We start from the raw sequence: 19297 nt of genomic DNA on the forward strand, positions 1-19297 counted from the left end.
AAACGCTCTCTTAAAGAATTTAAGAACATAAGACCATAAGAAAGGCCCTGCTGGATCAGACCAAGGCCCATCAAGTCTAGCAGTCTGTTCACACAAGGGCAATTTAAATCATTTAAGAATCTTGGGAAGAAAGAATTAAACACCCCAACCCCAGCAACCCTTTCCCAATATTCAGAGGAGTAACATGACACTGCTCATTAAACTCCACATCAAAAATCTGGTTTGGCCCTATTCTACACAGAATTCTAATTCTATGGCACTCTTTGAAAGCTTCATAATTAGTCTTAAAACATTTAAGCCATCTCTTGTTAAATATGCAATCACGGCAATATTGCTGTTAACTCAATTAGCTTGGGGCAGGTCTCTCATGAACAGAGCTAGATAAGACCATAAGAACCTAAGGAAAGCCCTGCTGGATCAGACCAAGGCCCATCAAGTCCAGCAGTCTGTTCACACAGTGGCAACCAAGTGCATCTAGGAAGCCCACAAACAACCACAGCAGCATTGTCCTGCCTGTGTTCCACAGCACCGAATATAATAGGCATACATTATATAGTAAAGAACAGGCGATATACGTTATATAGAACAGGTGATATACGCTTGCAGATTGCACCAGTTGGTGGTGAAGAAAACAGAGTTGCACTTACCTGTTCATTGAGGTCTTCTGTGCAGACACACATGGGACTGCGCCTGCGCGCAGGCCTGCCACTGGCCTGATATTCTAGCTAATAAAAAAATTTACCACCAGGGGGAGCTCTACTCCCCATCGCCATGACGCTGCTCCCCCCACAGCATCACATGGCTAAGGGAGGAGTCTCCCCCTGTCCTCCCAGTTCCTGACCGCCGCCGTGAACACCCCTTCCCTGATGCTACCACCAATAAGTGAGCTCACAGCGGGGCCGGAAGGAGGGATGTGTGTTTGCACAGAAGACCTCAATGAACAGCAGTTACAGGTAAGTGCAACTCTGTTTTCATCTTCGGTCATCAGCACAGCCCCACATGGGATTATAGCAAGCTTACCCATGAAGGTGGTGGGTAGCGATCTTACTGGAACAGTGCCTGCAGCACGGCTCTCCCAAACTCTGCATCCGCTCTTGTCTGCAGATCTACAGCATAATGCTTAACAAATGTCTCTTGGGTGTCCCAAAGAGGCACCTTCTGCTGGAATGCAGCTGATGATCCTAGGGCTCGAGCAGAATGTGCCCTGACCCCCAACGGGCAAGGCTTTCCCGCAGATCTATATGCCCCAAGTACAGCTGACACCACCCACCTGGATATCGTCTGTGGTGATGCTGCTTTCCCTTTCTTTGGGCCCCAAAAACAAATAAAAAGTGCCTTGTCCTTCCTGAAGTGTTTGGTTCTTTCTAAATAGTAAAGTATTGCCCTCCTAACATCAAGGGAGTGCAGTGCCCTCTTCGCCTCTGATGTGGGCTGGGGGGAAAAATACCGGAAGGGATATGTCCTGGGCCAGGTGAAAACTTGATACTACCTTGGGGAGAAACTCCCAACTAGGGTGCAAAGTAACCTTCTCCTGAAAAATCTTTATGAATGGAGGATCAATCCTAAGGGCTGCCAATTCCCCCACCCTCGTGGTTGACATGATTGCAACCAAGAATGCCACCTTCACGGAGAGATGACTCAAGGAACAGGATACCATGGGTTCAAATGGGGCCGAAATCAACTTTGATAACACCAGGGATAATGACCACTGTGGGGCTAGTTTAGGTCTCGGAGGGTACATGTCCAAGAGGCCCTTTAAGAAGCGCTTCACTAACACATGGGAGAACAGGGTCTTTCCCTCAATACCCTCATGTGAAGCCGAAATTGCGGCAAGGTGCACCTTTATTGATGACACCGCCAGCCCTCTCTTTGCTAAATACAGGAGGTAGTCTAAAACTTCCCCTACTCCACATGTAAATGGGGACAAACCTTGCTTCTGTGCCCATTCTTCGAATCCCATCTACTTTCTCTCACAGGATTTTCTAGTTGAGGGCTTCCGAGACTGCAAGAGTACCTGCTGCACTGATGCTGACAATCCTATTGCCTGAGGTCCACTAGCCACGCTGTAAGGTGCAGGTGGGATATCTTGTGATGGCCCACTCCTTCCCATTCCAGGAGATCCAGAGTTTCTGGGAACTCCCAAGTGTTGGCCCTGCCAGCCTCTGAAGCAGAGGGTACCAAACCTGTCGAGGCCATAACAGGGCTACTAGTATGACCCATGATCGGTCTGCTACAATTTTCCCTAACACTCTGGGGATTCGGGGAAACGGAGGAAAGGCATAGAGTAGCCTTCCCTGCCAAGTGATCTGGAATGCATCGCTGAGAGATTGCGGGTCGTGCCCAGCTATAGAACAGAAGTGGATCGCCTTCCTGTTGATTCTGGAGGCAAACAGGTCCACCTCTCGGACCCTCCAGCAATTGAAAATTGGTTCCAGGTAATGAGGGCAGACAGACCATTCGTGGTTTGTTTGGAAACTTTGGCTGAGACGATCTGCTAAGATATTCTGAACCCCAGCGATGTGAATTGCTTTGATGGCCATCTGGCGTGATAGAGCTAAGTTCCAGGTAGCTTGTGCTTCCCTGCACAGGGGGAGTGAACCTGTTCCCGCTTGCTTGTTGATATAGTATACCACTAAGGTATTGTCTGTTTGGATTAAGACACACTTGCCCCAAAGCATACCTGCAAAAGAAGTTAAGGCAAACCTCACCGCACACAGTTCCAACACGTTAATGTGGCGGTTTTGCGTACCTTCCCCCCACCGTGCTTGTACCGATCTGTCACCCATGTGTGCGCCCCAAACCAGTCGTGACGCATCTGTAGTCACCATCCTGTGTGGGGACCAGCATCCAAATTGTCTACCCGAGAATAAATTGGTATCCACCATCCACCAGTCTAGTGACCTTACCACTGATCTGGGTATGGATAAGCGATGATATTGTGGGAGCCTCCTAGGATTGAATCTCCTGATGAACCAGTTCTGGAGATCCCTCATGAATAATCTGGCCATCTCCACTACTGCTGTTGTGGAGGCCATTAGCCCCAGCAGATGTTGAATCGTCCAGGCTGATTGCCACCTAGACCTCCTAATAGAGTGAATCAAGCCCCTGATAGCTATGGCTCTCTCTTTAGGTAGGAATGCCCTGGCCTGTCTAGAGTCCAGGACTTCCCCTACGTGTTGTATTTTTTGGAGGGGGTGAAGCCTTGACTCTTCCCAGTTTACCAATAACCCTAGATCAACACATGTCTGGATTACCAATTCCTTTTGCTCCCTTAAAACTGCCGCTGACTCAGCCATCAGCAGCCAGTCATCTAAGTAAGGGAATAAACAGCAACCCCGCATCCTCAGGTATGCCACCACCACGGTCATGCATTTAGTGAATACCTGTGGGGCTGTAGCTAAACCAAAAGGTAGGACTGTGTATTGGTAAGCGTCCTGTTCACATCTGAACCTCAAATACTTCCTATGGTCAAGGTGGATGGCTATATGGAAATATGCATCTTTTAGGTCAACCACCCCAAACCAAGAACCTTCTGGAAGTAACTCAATAACTTCAGGAAGGGAGACCATACTAAACTTAGAAATTTTTAAACATTTATTTAGTTCTCTCAGATCTAGTATAGGTCTGTATCCCCCATCCTTTTTCTCTATCACAAACATTCTGGAATGAAAACCCCGGTCTGAGTGATGGTTTTCCACTCTTTCTACCGCTCCCTTTGTCAGCAGATCCCTTAATGGGGCTGCTAGTTCCAGCAGGGGGTTATCTTGTGCTGATCCAACATTGGAACCAACTGGAACCTGTTTAAACTCTAAATTATACCGGATGCTACAATTTGTAGTACCCATTATTCAGAACAGAGTTTGGTCCATTGGGGATAACAACGGGCCAGCCGACACCCAAAGGGCTTCTCCTCCAATGGAACCAATTGGTACAGTCAGAATCTCTTATTGTGCCCCTGCTCCTTCTGGTTTTGTTGAGGGGGAGGGTTGGGCCTGGGTCTAGCTCCTCCTCTGCGCCTACCCCCCTGTTGCTGGTGGTACGAGGGGTAGAACTGCTGCTGCTGAAAAAATCTCTGTTGAGGATACTGATGAAATGGGGCCTCAGGGCGCTGGAACTTATTTCCTCTGAAATATGTGCTGTAGCCTTGTTGCTTGTATGGAGGTTTATCCCTGCCTTGACCATAAGGTAGGATTTCATAGGACCTTGCAGTTTTCCTCTCTTCTGTCATGTTCTTCAAGAACTCAGTGGTTGAGGCTGCAAAGAGGGTCTCTCCCTCGAATGGCAGGTCTTCTACTTGAGCCCTTGTGTGTATTGGAAGGGCCGTAGTACAAAGCCAGGCATGTCGGCGGATAGTCACCCCTGCTGTTAACGCTCTGATTGACACCTCTGCAGAATGTCTCCCAGCAGATATCTCCTGCTTAGATAATGTAGCAGCTTCTGCTTGGATCATTTGTATAGGTGACCCAAATTCTTCTGGGATGCTCTGGAGGTGTGCAGCGACCTTCTCCCACAAGAACAATTGATAACCTGCCATTATTGTTTGGTAGTTAGCCATCTTGAAATTCAGTGCTGCAGCAGTGTAAATACGGCAACCAAGAGAGTCCAGGCGTTTGCTCTTCTTGCCGGCTGGAGATGAGCATTGGCCTATTTTTTGTTTGGCCTGCATTTCTGTTGTCACAATCGATGAAGGTGGGGGGTGCGTAGATAGAAAATCTGCAGCCCCAGGCTTGATTCTATAGATGCTCTCCAGCTTCCTAGCAGAGGGGGGAGCCGATGCTGGCCTCTTGCAGATGGTTTCCTTAAGTTCGGTAAGCCCTTCCAAGACCGGGAAGGCTGCCACCGTAGGAGTCTCTCAGTGTAATCTACTCAATATCTTATCCCTGGGTCTCTCTTGGGATGTATAAATGTCAATATCCAAGGCCTCCGCCATACGCAACATCTGTTCCGTATGTAACTTTATGTCCTCGCTGGACAACGTGGGGCTAGGTTCCATCCCTCTGTCCTCCGGAGATGCACCGGAGAAGGACTCAGAACCAAGAGTAGAGGGTCTATCCATATCGGAGAAGGACTCAGAACCAAGAGTAGAGGGTCTATCCATATCCGGTTCCGATTCATTATATTCCGATAATTGGGTAAATGGAGGCAAAAACCGGCATTAGGAGGGGGCACAGGGTGGAATCCCTGTCCCGTTGCTTTTTCGAATTGACGGATCCGACAGAATTCAATCCAGTCTTGGAACTGAACCGGGTCGAGGGGCTGAGCTCGAGCCATCGGTTCCACTGTTGGTTCCAGAATCATAGGCATCGTCAGCAAATAGCATGTCCAGAACCATATCGGAGAATGAATGGGATGGTGAGCTCGACAGCAACGAAGGGGTTCGCGAGGGGGTTTGTGCCCATTGCAAATTCACCTGTCTTCTTCCATTTAGTGGAGGTAAATATGTTTACTCTTGTCCCGGTGCTTCTTAGGCGCCGGTTCTGATTCCTCTCCCCTTTTTTTCTTTACACTTGGGGGTCGATTTAGGGGGCTGCATAGTGGGGGTAGATTCCTCTTCCGGAATCGAAACTGGAACCGAGGCCGGTCCTTTGGTTGCTTCGGTCGGACGGACTGCAGCCGCTTCCCCGCCCCTAGTTGAAGGGGGAGATTGCACGGAGGAAGGGCCTGGTATAGCCTGGTCCTGATTCGGGGCCATCATTGCTTGTCTCCAGAGGGCTGGCTTGAGCCGAGCCACTCTGTCCCTTCTTGCCTTGGGGGTAAAATTCGCACATACCTTACAAGCCTGTGCATTGTGCGATTCGCCAGGGCATAGTAAGCTGAGTTGATACGCATCTGTGTGAGGCATCTTCGTCAAGCATTTCTCGCATTTTTTGAATAGGGCCTTGGAGGCCATAGTACTGGGTATTTCATCGCTATACAGCCGAATACCAACACTGCAATTCCATATCCCTGTCGGGGGATCACAAGCAGTCACAAGTCCCCCAGCTCCTCTTGGCGATGTTGCCTCAGAGCTGTTGTTAATAAAACAAAAATAAAATAAAATAAAAACCTTTTCTTCCAATTTTTGAGTGGCACGCGCTAGATAACAACCCGACACGGCGGCGGCAAGAAAGGAACTGGGAGGGCAGGGGGAGACTCCTCCCTTAGCCATGTGACGCTGTGGGGGGAGCAGCGTCGTGGCAACGGGGAGTAGAAAATTTATTAGCTAGAATATCAGGCCGGTGGCAGGCCCGCGCGCAGGCGCAGTCCCATGTGGGGCTGCACTGAAGACCGAAGATGAAATGTTTACGACTGTAAAAAGATTAACCCCTTCATTAAAATCCGCATAAACACTTAAAATGTTGATACTCACAAGCAAAAAATTGCCACGGTGTGTAACTTCTCCCAAAGTCTACTGATCTCTCTAATACCCACAGATCTGGACGAGGAGAGTTGGCAAATTTGATGAGGACATAGGCCACGTGAAAGAACTGGTAATAAAATACATGTAAGGAACACATAAATACATGTAAAGAAACATTATATTAATATAAATAGCTATGCTTACAAAGTTGCAGTTATATTTACTCTTCTGTGCAGTACAAGGAGAAGGCTAATCCTGTTAGTTCTTGAGAAAACAGCACAGTAAAGTGGCATGTATTGAAGTAGCTGGCCTAGGTTTTCTACATGTACATGTATAGTAAATATTTTCTCTTCTATACACATGCGATTCAGTGTTCTACGAATCTGATGTGTTATAATAAGCCTAAGAAAGTAAAGAGATACTTTATGAACTGGAACCCTGGTACAAGAAGACAATAAAATAATAACATTACAGATCAATTCAGATGACCGGTTCTCCCACTAAGGCTGCTTTTGGAGATCACAACATACGTAAATTTCTAAAATAACCACCGGCAGCTGGGTCTTATAGTAACACATGAGAACCTTTAGTGCAAAAACCTGAGGAGCAGATTTCACATAGGAGCACCACACATAACAAGCAAGAAAAGGACAGAATAGGAAAGCTGAAAGCAGAATCACTTAACAACGTGGCTATCTCCTCTTAACAGTATTTTTTTTTACATCAGGTATTTTAAAACAGTATTTTCAGCCAGTCACCCTGTTCACCATTTCCATTTTCAGCTGAGCACAGTAATTGTACTTCCAGCTGAGAACAGCAATTTTATTTCCATATGAGAAGCGTGGCTGGCTGAGAAGAATTCCCCCCTCCCCCAACTTCGGGATGTTTATTTTCTAAACATCAGCGCAACTTTGACAGAAGAGAATTTAAGAATGAATAAGGCTTGGCTTCCTGTCCCGAAAAACTCCAGACTAACAAAGACTACAGTCCACAATAGCCATGCAGATTAGCCTTGGATTCCACATGTTAACAGATCACTTCAGGATACAATGGCTCCACATTAACATACCACACCCTCATTAGCACATTACCTTGATACTTAAAGGACAATGATTAGCACATTACTTTTGCAGGACAATGACTCAGCTCAAACTCAACCCCCTTCTGACTATATATATTACTCTTCCAACACACTTTGACACTGAGAGACAGTGTTCTTCAGTGTTACTCCTCTGAAGATGCTGCCACAGCTGCTGGCGAAACGTCAGGAAAGAAAATACCAAGACCACGGTCACACAGCCCGGATAACCTAGAAGAACTGATGAACTCTGACTGTGAAAGCCTTCGACAATATTTATTTTCTGTGTTCATAAGTAACAGCTTCTACTCAAGAATTTACTTTTGGGTGATGCACACTCACCTAACAATATTACAAAGATTAGACAAAACAGGTGTAAATTTTATATTGGATGTTAGAGTCTACATGCAATTTCATGACAGTATATGATTCTTCAGCCATAAGGAGACAGCAAATGGGTTCTTCCCCAGTTCTACACTGCTGAAAGTATTACAAAGTATTGTGTGTGAAATTATGTCACAGGATATTATTTCTAATGTGGTATAGTCGTGATTTATGACGTACACTGATATACATTAATAAAGTGTTTTATACATTCCCTATATAAATATTTTTTATGTGATGCTTTATTTTGCTGTATTTTCACAGCACTACCCTTATTCTCTTTGATCGTGCTAACATAAATAAAACAATCTTTTCTTCACTGTCTAATAAAGAGAAACAAGTCTCATGTCAATATTGTCCTGAAACTATGAGGAACATGACTTCAGCAGAGCTGCTGTGAACAGTTTTAAAACTGCAGCCTTGGGCTTCAGCCTTCCTAATTCCTCTGTCAGCACTATGCTCTGTTATGATGTTTTAGTTGGAACAGTGCCCTGGGGCTGGGCTTACTTAACATCAAAGGGAATAATTAACAGAGCTGAAGCCTACACTGCATGAAGATGAGCCTGTATGCCTAAACGTGGAAGTGTTGCATGGCTGTTGCATGACCCATGCTTATGAGTTCTGGATTTCTGAGTAACGAGTACAATCTAAACCTGAAATCTCTTTTGCACCTAGACCAGTCTAGCTCAATTAAGTTGGCATAATACCTTCAATGCTCCACCAGTACTACACTGTGGCACTTTTACATCATTGTGCAGGCTGTTGGACTAGATGACCCTGGTGGTCCCTTCCAAGTCTATGATTCTATGTCTGGAAGCATCTTTTCCTCTCCTCCTCCCTTCCTTTTTGGTGGTTATTTTTCCTGAACATCTATCATTCCAGGGAACTTCAGAGCTTGCTCAATTGTTTATACTTTACTCTGTCCCAATAAACCATTGTGTTACTATTATTGCTTTTGACTGTTAAAAATCAACCGGACTGGCCACCTACAACTGTTTAGATTTTTTTTTAAATCAAGCACCAGCAATGCAATAATTACAAATGAAACAGAGCAGCACATTTCAGTATCCACTGAATGCAAGAAATAACTGTATTTTAATAACTAGTATTTTAAATAACTAGTATTTTTAAAAAAGATTAGTGTGGTTTTTCCTCACTCTCTGATAAAAAGAATCAAATGACAAAGATACCTAGAGCGATCTTTTATCCAAGCTATTATATTAGTTACTCCCTTTTGATTTTCCAGTGTTTCTTCTATCCTGGTATGTAGCAGAGGAAGGTAATTTTGCTCTTCCCATCTCATCAAGCTGCCAAGAATATCTAATTCAGTAATAACACAGAATATTCTACAGTATTTCATCACACATTGTTTAGAAAATCTCATATTCATACCTGAATAGTAACCAAACATCACAAACTTTCACCACTGCATTTCATGCCAGAACATTTTAGCATCAATGAACAGCTCTGTAAAAAAAATCTTGAGTCACCCTGGAGACTAACATACTTCTTGTGCCTCAAGTTTGATAAAGAAGAGCCTATTTAGAAAGTATACTTAATGTTGTATTTCATTTCAGATTCCAATTTGAAATCTGCTGGGCAAGGGAGAGAACATTTGGACATTTTTGACAAGGAAGAGAAGGAAATATTGTCGAAGGCTTTCACGGTCAGAGTTCATCGGTTATCTGGGCTGTGTGACCGTGGTCTTGGTATTTTCTTTCCTGACGTTTCGCCAGCAGCTGTGGCAGGCATCTTCAGAGGAGTAAGACACTTTGGGTTCCCACTTGGGGGGGGGGGATGCAGGGTACAAATGAAATAAATAAAAAAATTATATCCACCTACACCACTTTGATATAACAACAGAAGATCAGTTAACATATCTATCACAATTTTCAAAAATGGTTAAGAAGCAGCCATAGAAAGAAATGGTCATGATTCAGATCCTGGGCAGGGCAGGAAAGGAAGCACCCCTTACATTGTTTTCATGATCTTAATCTTCCCCTTTCCCAATCATGATGAAAACATATATACGCCAGTATAGTGCCTGACATTTTTTCCTGATGGGGCAGGGCTGCAGGGTGGGAGCTGAGATCACAAAAAATACATGGGAGGGGAAAAACAGTTGGTCCATGGCCATAATCCAAATGGAGACCCCCTGCAGTTGCTAGTTAGTTTTAAAAGGCATAGGAAATTCATTCCTGAATCTCCCATCATCATCTCTAGTCTGACCTTGAGCCAACATTTTATAAGAGGCAATTAATCAAAACAGAAGACAAAAGTCAAAACAGAAGACAATACTGCAAGAGGGTATGAGGATATATGTGCATGCATATTCAACAAAAGGTACGCTTTAAGTACAGAGTTCTGAACATTTCAAAAGAAAACTATTAAATCACATGTAATACCAATAGCAGATGAAATATGTATTGAGATGTACTGTAACTCAGTATTAGAATATATGCGATTTCACAGCTGTTTATTACTTTAAGAGAAAATGTGCAAGAAAATTATTAGAAAGCACCTCCATGACTTTTGGAGTATTTACCTTGATATGTACATAGTAATATTTAAAATGCAAGTATTAGTAGTATTAGGGTAAAAATAGATGACATAGTAGGAAAGGCTGTGATGAGCTGCATTATCAAACAGATTTAAAAGAAGAAAGACACCTGAAAATGGGCTGGGTTTCCATTTCTACATGAAGGGCCCTGCAGTGGCTTCTGCTCATTTGTTGGGGAAAAGCAAAAATAACTCTGTTGTGAAGGTTCCTGGATTGGAGATCTAATCCCCCAGGGCCCCGTGCAAGATTTGATGGATGAGGGCAGCCTGGAAGAAGCCATCCTTGCCTGGTTTGCCCGCAGCACCATCAATCAAGCAGCAAATACATACACACAACAGAGAGTGAAAACACAGACGTGAATGACAACACTGCATCGCAAGAGCTCTGAGTATACATGCTCAGATATCAGATGGTATGAGAAAGTAAGGTAGATGCAAACTTGTTACAGAAGGCTTGGCAAAAGAGGGTTAGAAACTCAAACATTTCTGGGAATGTACTATATTAACATTCAGTATGTTTGGGAGTTGTCAGAGGAGGTATCTGTACTGTGGATACGGAGAGTTCTCATCTACATGGCAGTCATAGTGTACTCATCATTCTCCTGCAACTGCTTTAAAATTACTGTTATATGGGGCTGAGCACATCCATTCATCTCAAACCCATGAGTGGATCCCCACACAGACTAAACATCTGCACGATATGGCCACTTAGAGATAGGGTATAGGTCTTTGCAAACCCAGGGAAACCCTCAGGTTTCCAGAAAGATATCAAATGTTTTAAAAACAAAAACCATGTGTGTGAAAAAACAAACAAACAAACCAAAACCCAGTGATGTCTATGTTTCTGCAGATACCCAAAAAGTAACAACAGAGTTACTTGCTTATCAAGCTCTCATGTGAAGGCCTCCATTGTCATTTTGGGTTGCTGAGACAACTGTCCATAATACCAATTCAGTTCACCAAAACACAACACAAGAAGGAGGAATTCCCATTGTATGGTATGCTTCAGCAACCCAGAAGGCCATATGGCAGTGGTCATAACCAGGAGAAGGAAATGAGGAGTGGAAATGGGTACCAGAACCAGTGGGGAAATAAGGAGCCAAAAAGGAGTGGAAATGGAGAAAGAACCAGTATGGGGGAGCAGGAAGTAGGGGCAAGGAAAGGAGGAGGAGGAGGAGGAGTTGGTTCTTATATGCCAACTTTCTCCACCACTTTAGGAACTCAAACCGGCTTACAATTACCTTCCCCTCCTGTCCCTACAACAGAAACCCTGTGAGATAGGTGGAGCTGAGAGAGCTCTAACAGCTGTGACATGTGAGGATCTGGCTGCAACATCTGTCACCCCACTGATCGCCAGGGTTGATTCGGCAGAGCTGGCTAGCTAGGCGGGTGTCCCCTACCTCCCTCACTGTTCCATGTGCGTCCCTCCTGAAGCTGCGTGCTCGGTGGAAGAGGACAACCATCCCAGATAGGAGTGTACTGTTCTTCGGTCAAGGGTATACAACTAGCCCAAGGTCACCCAGCTGGTTTCATGTGTAGTAATGGGGAAACAAATCCAGTTCATCAGATTAGAGTCTGCCGCTGCTCATGTGGAGAAGTGGGGAATCAAACCCAGTTCTCCAGATCAGAGTCCACCGCTCCAAACCACCGCTCTTAACCACTACACCACGTGGGAAAGGCAAACAGGAAGATCAAGTGTGTGGATGAATACGGAGGGGGAAACCAAACAGAGAAGGAAGAGGAAGAAAAAACAGAGCCAGAGCAGGGAAATGAGGGTCAGAGTGGAATTCCCTTGCCTAACAAATCCTCACAGGTCCACCTCTTATGGTAGTTGTTACTAAAAAGACAAACATTCTGTACGCTGAACTACCCATCTAAATGTCCTTCCAGATGCCAGCCTCCACTGGCTGATGATGGAATAATGGAGTTGCATTATGACCACCTAGCAGCACATGATAAAACAAAACAATGTTAGTATAAACAAAATAAGCTAGTAATGCTGAGAGCTATTCTATGCCACCCATCAATGACAATGTTACACAAGACAATAACTCCCATAGTGTCCATACAATGAAAAGACCAGCAAATATGCAGAGATGGTGATTATGTCTTTATCTTTTGCACAAAGCCAGGAAGACGTCATGTCAAAGGAACACCTGAGGTACTGTGCTATGATTGGTCACTAAGGGTGCAACTACATGATAATAGGTTCAAGCACATCATGTAAGCGATGTCTTTACTGGGGCATGTGCAGCCAGAGAAAATGGGCAAAAAGCCCCCCCCCCGCTGATGAAGGCTGAGTGGGAGGGAAACCGGAAGCTCCTTCGCCCCCACCCCTCGCAACATGAGTGCTTTTTAATGTGAGTTTCCCCACATATGTCTGACTGAGAGTACAGTTGCGCACCTGTGACCTGCCACATGTCAGTTGTATCATGTGGTTTGGCCCACAGGGTAAGGGAGTAGAAAGGGTAAAGAGGCCTGAAATACTCCCTACTATTTGTCTATGCACTGAGGACATCTTTTGAATAATTATATTACTTGGAGTGTAGTTCTCTCCAGTTCAGATAGGAACTTTTAACATGTAGCACAAAGTGGAGGAAAGGGCAGCCACCTGTAAGAATCTACACCACCAGCTGTAAGAAATGTAAAAGCTCTACTATTTCCCTGCTCATTCACTCAAGACTTAATCAACTGTTCTTTCCCCCTGCCTTCTTCAACAACCATCCACCTACTAAAATTAATGCTCCAGTTGTATCAATCCATACTCACAGCTTGAGAACTAGAGTCCCCTGAAAATACACAACATGATACGTGAAAGGTAAGTTATATCATTCACTTTCTGCTACCCTCCATTGGGTTAAAACGCACTCTATACATTAAAAAAAATGATTCATTTTGGTTAGGAAATCCTTAATGCTCCAAGGGAAACCAAGATAAATTCAGCCATAGTTTCACATGCACTTCATTTATACCCTGCCTTTCTCTCCAATGACACCAATGGGGACGCAAAGCGGTTTACACCATTCTTCTCTCCCCCATTTTACCCTCAGAACAACCCTGTGAGGTAGGTTAGGCTGAGAGTGTGTGACTGGCCCAAGGTCACCCAATGGGCTTCCATAGCAGGTTAGGAATTTGAACCTGAATCTCTCAGATCCTAGTCTGATATTCTAACCATTACACCACACCAGCTGTCTTACTCTATAGGAATTATCTCATACATAAGTGGTTCTTCCGCCTGCCAGTTATTAACTCTCAAGTTTGTTTGTTTATTTATTTCCCGCCTTTCTCCCCCAATTTATTTATTTATTTATTTATACCCTGCCTTTCTCCCCAATGGCAGCTTATATTGTTCTCTTCTCCTCCACTTTATCATAACACTGAGGATGTGCGATTGGCCCGAGGTCACCCAGCAAGCTCCCATAGCAGAGTGGGAATTCAGATGTGAGAAACTTTATATTACTCAAAGGTCCATCTGAATCAGCCAGTTTCTTAAATGTTGCAATGATGAGTAATTGGTAAATGAGTAACATGTATGTTATTGCACAGCAACACAGTAAAGGAGGTAAGTAACTATTTTCAAGGTGCCCCTGGTGTGTACAGTTCACATATGATACAGATCTGAGAAAAGGAAAATTAAGCCAGTAAAAAAATGTTTTCTTCATCTGGAAACAAGCAGAGACCTGTGTCCTCCAGATAGTGAAAGTACCGTCTTTGTTGCAAGAACTCAATTTATCAAGAACAATGTTCTTAGGCTGCAATGACACATTATGAGGCAAACACAGCATACCCAACCCCATGTTTGTTTGCTAATGCACAGACAGGGAAGCATTTGCAGAAGAGAAGTAATAGTTAGGAAATGGTCCTTAACCCATTTCTTATTGCCTATTTCTCTCCTGCAGAGACTCCAGGATATTTTTATTGATTCCCCATTACAGAACAGAGACCTGTGCATATAGGAAAGGTTGTGCATACTTCTGTCCAATGATTTCCCCCTGCAAATCTTGCCTTCACTTAGCTAGGCAAAAGCAGATTTGGGAATGCATTTGCTGAGGCAACATGCAGTATACCCTTGGCTTAGAATAGACAATGATCTCATAATATCTTGCTAGGTACCTGTCATGCACTGCCCAAGGTTAGCATGGGAGGAGGAGCCCTTACTGGAGGAGGAGGAGGACCTGCCCCCAAGCCCACCCAGGCTGATGCTTCACTGCGAGGCAGATGCCCTAGTGCCTCCCCAAAAGGAACCTTCGCCAGCAAAGTGTGCACGGACCAATTGTCTTATATTGTATTCATAGTATGGTTCTGAAGTCCATATTAACACTGTAAAATCTCAAAAGGTCAGGAAAATGGCAAAGCAGTCTAATCTATATAGCATAAGGGTCTGAGCAACTGATATCCAGGTAACAGTTATAAAGCATTATGAAAATATTGAAACAAACAAGAACATAAAGTTTCTTAGAATAAAACAGTAGATTATCTACTGTTATAAACTTGAGATGCAGCTATTCATACATAATATAAAGCTTGGGCGATTAAAAAACATTGTGTCTGGAAGAAACCTAAGTAACATTTAATGTAACTAACTGCCCACAGAACACGTATCCCAACCCAAGGCATCTCAAGTTGATGCTTATGTAACTTTTCCCAGCAGCCTCAAAGAAAACAGATCCAAGAAATAACCTTGGCAGTGTATTCCCTTGCTGAATTGCCCTGATGATCACAACAATGTCCAAATATTTAATATAGATTCACTGTTGTTTAAAGCAATGCTTTATGATTTCACTTGCATCTTTTTAAATATAGATACCACAATGTATATCCTTCCTCCACTTTTTTGCACTCTACTGACCTTTTTTTACATTAAGATGTGAATGAGCCCACATGTCTGTGCATGTACTTCTGTATGCACCCAGTTTTATCCTGGGGCAACATAAATCCAAAATAATTCTGTGAAGTAAAACAGTCACTGTGTTACTATGCAGGCCAAGCCAGAGCAAAATCGGATGAAATAATACAAAGTCTGCAAAAGGACTTCAAAAGACTTTTAAAAATATGCTCTCCTAATTTTTCCTTGTATGACCATGTATGACGTGGCTTTCAACAATAGTTCTCAAGTGATGTGGTAGGAAGGCAATTCTAATCCTCTCTGCATCTAGCAGAAACGAGCAGGCAGCAAATTAAACTTTATTTTTTTGAAGAGCTGAACAGTACATTAAACCAGCATGTCCAACTAGAATCTGAGAGACTCAGGTTGGAATCACCAGTGGGCCATGGAAGCTTGCTTGGTATTGGTAGGGTTGCCAGGTCCCTCTTCACCACCGGCGGAAGGTTTTTGGGTTGGAGCCTGAGGAGGGCGGGGACTGGGGAGGGGAGGGACTTCAATGTCATAAAGTCCAATTGCCAAAGCGGCCATTTTCCCCGGGTGAACTGATCACTATTGGCTGTAGATCAATTGTAATAGCAGGAGATCTCCAGCTAGTACCTGGAGGTTGGCAACCCTATTGCTTGGTGACTTTGAGCCAGTCATTTGCTCTCAGCCAAGGTGGTAGTGGTTGTGAGGAAAAAATGGATGAGGGAAGAGTGTAAGCCTATCTGGGTCCTCACTGGTCTGAAAAGAGTGATATAATAGCTACACACACACACATTCAGAAATAGACCAATGTTTAAAATATCTCCCATGTAATAAAAGTATCCCTCACCTCTAGAATGCCCTCGCTTGCTGCCTTCCATACTGTCTTTTAGGTGCCAGGCCAAAACACTTCTTTTTACCCAGGCTTTTAAGTGAAGGGTTTTATCTTTTTAGCTGTTTTATGGATATATTTCTAGTCCGAGGTCTGTTCTTAGTGTGCTCATTGGCTGTTTTATGGTGTACTTATTTATTTGAAACATTTTTATGCTGCTTTTCAACCCGACCGGAGTCCCCAAGGCTGTAAACATACAAACATCTGAACAATTAAAAACATTTAAAATTATAAAATAATTCAACAAAAACAGATTCAGAACCAAGGAGGTCCAATAACGGTTTGGGGTATGCCAAACAAGATTAAATAAGTCTCCACCTGCTGGCAGAAAACACCGATAGAGGGAGACAGACAAATCTCCCTGGGGAGGGAATTCCACCACTATTGACATGGCCCTTGCTAGGGCTGCCACCCATCTAGCGTCAGATAGTGTGGGCAACCAAAATATGGCTTCCAAAGATGACCTGAGTGAATGGGTTAGTTCATTTGAGAGAAGGTGGCCCTTAAGGTATGTTGGTTTCTGGCCCATTTTTATATAGTTAATTTTTTAAAATGATTTTATTGTATTGTTTTACTTGTAAGTCATCATAAATTAGGCTCCATCATAAATTAGGCTCCAGAGAGGCAGCTTATAAATTCCCAAACTTCTACAAGTGTCTACCTTCTCCTCTCCAGGTATTTTGCTGGAGAGGGTGTAAGAAGTGTGGTCTGAGATAAAGAAGGTAGACTGTGCTTAAGGAACGTGCAGCCTTTCAATTGGAACAAAAATTGCCAAAGGCCCCTTCCCATAGGCCTTTACAAGCATCTCAGAACTGTATGCCTAAAAATCAACACCCATCATAACAAGGAAAGGGGAGAAGATTGATGGGTTAAACAGGTGTGAAGCAAAGGGTCAAGAATAAATGTGGCCATATAGCTATGAACAATAACCAGCACAGCTACTATCCAGAAACATGACAATGTGGCACGACAGAACTTGGGAAAGCATTCTTTATGACCTGGCAAACTGGGTGGGAATCTCCAAGATTAATAACTATGGTTTTGCCAAATCATACTCTTCTGTCTTAGTATTAATGAGCTTATTGCTATGATTCTGCCTTGGCAGATTAATGGCTAGGCAGGAATGTAATAGCGTTAACTGCGGATGGTTGCCTTAATGTCCTGGAAATCTCTCTCGCTTGCCTTTGGAATGTGACATTAGTAACAGCTATTGGGATGAACAGAGAAACAGTTTATAGCAAGTTTCAATGTAGAGATATAGCAACATGGCTCAGTTCAGCCGTAATGTTAAACCAAGGTCTGCATATACATGAAGAAAACTGGTGTTCACCTGCCCTGTTTCCTCTCACTCCAGCCCTTCCATATTCTAATTCAGGTTTTCCCCCTAGTTGTTGTTAATTATTGTGAACTATGCTTTGCACTAAAGAAGAAGAAAAAGAGTTGGTTTTTATATGCCGACTTTCTCTACCTTTTAAAGAGAATCAAACCAGCTTATAATTTCCTTCCCTTCCTCTCCCCACAACAGACACCTTGCGAGGTAGGTGAGGCTGAGAGAGCTCTAAGAGAGCTGGGACTAGCCCAAGGTCACCAGCCGGCTGCATGTGTAGGAGTGGGAAAACAACCCAGTTAAGAGTCCACTGCTCTTAAACCACTACACCACGCTGCCTCTCAATCAAATAGTGACTAATTGAAATGGTGAATGCAAGAGAAAAAGGGAGGCGAACACAGAGGGAACACATGAGCATACGGCTCATTCCTAGATGGTTGGATGTCACATCTGAATTCAGCTACAGAGGCAGAGTGATACAAGTCAGGTTCAGGGACCCTCACCGAGAATCCGATTTAGGGTGAGCAGTGTTGCTGTCTGCTTTCAGTATGCTCTGCTGATGGATTTGTAAACAGGCTGGTTATCAGCAGTCAACGTGTTCAATGAAATAAACAAATAAGTGCTCTTCCAAAGAATCCTTAACTAGAATACTCCCATTGGACATGAATACCGGTGGGGGGGTAGGGAGCCTTTGCATACCCAAGCAGCATTTGGTTTTTCAAGAAAATAAAGCTAGAGGATATTGTTTCCCACTCTTTAAAAAGTTCTGAAATATTACATTCAGGACGGAAGGGAGTCACTGGTCATCTTTAAGAAAGAATAGGAGGAACACAGCATCTGAAAAACCTGTAGTTTCATTTGCTACCCCCTTCCTCTAATTGTGCATATTTAATGGCAGTTCATTTTATAAGAGAGCTAAGGAATGCCACACAATGCAGTATTTTTTTCCTAACCTGAAGGAAGTGTAAAATAGTGTGTTGCCCTAGGTTGCAGAGTAATCTGGATAAACTTTCTATAATGGTCTCCACCCTGCTAAATACTTTAGACCCCATTTAAGAAAGTATTTAAATACAATCTCAACCTGAAGCTGGCAATTCTCTCAGGAGGAAGGACAAAATAGATGTTTTCTTTGTACATTCACAGAGCTACTCCATCCCCAACGTAAACTACAGGGCAGGTGATGAACTAGAACATTATATGCACATATTCCCAACTTACATGACTCTTCTCTCTCAGCACAGGGAAGGATAAACATCATACATGTGTATGGCTGTGAATCTGTAACACCAGCATCACACTTCGCATCGTACACAGTTCAGCAGGCATGTGTGCCCACTGCCACACTACATGCAGGATTCCCAGTCTGGTGCCAAAGGGTAGGTGTAGAGTGGCCAATAAGTCTAGAAATCTGCTGGAATCCAATGTAACAGTGATTTGTAATGGATCCAAGTTTGGTCTGACTGATGCCATTTTCAAAAGTACTGGGTTAGGTCCAGCCATTTTCCAAGTAGCCTTCTGCCAGCCTAAGTAGCCTTCCTCCAACTTGTGGCCCTACTTCCAACAGTAGAACTACAAGTTAGAGGATGGCTTCAAAGCTGAAACAAAAGGAAAAGTGAATTATAAATAGTTTAATAAACAAACTTTTCTCAATGGACTGGTAGGAAAGGGTTAAGATGCACCCCGGTATTATTCCATTCTGAAGACTGCACTTGCAGAGCCAATTACTTGTAATTAACGATAAATCCAAGGAGCCCCATGGCGCTGAGTGGTAAGCTGCAGCACTGCAGTCCAAGCTCTGCTCACAACCTGAGTTCGATCCCGATGGAAGTCGGTTTCAGGTAGCCGGCTCAAGGTTGACTCAGCCTTCC

The 19297-nt window shown here is 43.8% G+C and overlaps 1 protein-coding gene across 1 annotated transcript in view; it reads right to left on the bottom strand.

The window, feature by feature from the left end:
- LAMA3 (laminin subunit alpha 3) overlaps window positions 1-19297 on the bottom strand; it is a 165783-nt gene that overhangs the window by 133734 nt on the left and 12752 nt on the right. Inside the window, exon 3 of the mRNA XM_056854930.1 lies at window positions 6350-6467. Within this exon, the coding sequence (XP_056710908.1) occupies window positions 6350-6467 (118 nt within the window). The remainder of the gene's footprint in view (window positions 1-6349; window positions 6468-19297) is intronic.

The sequence above is a fragment of the Euleptes europaea genome, chromosome 8, assembly GCF_029931775.1.
Source record: "Euleptes europaea isolate rEulEur1 chromosome 8, rEulEur1.hap1, whole genome shotgun sequence".
Taxonomy (NCBI): Eukaryota; Metazoa; Chordata; class Lepidosauria; order Squamata; family Sphaerodactylidae; genus Euleptes; species Euleptes europaea.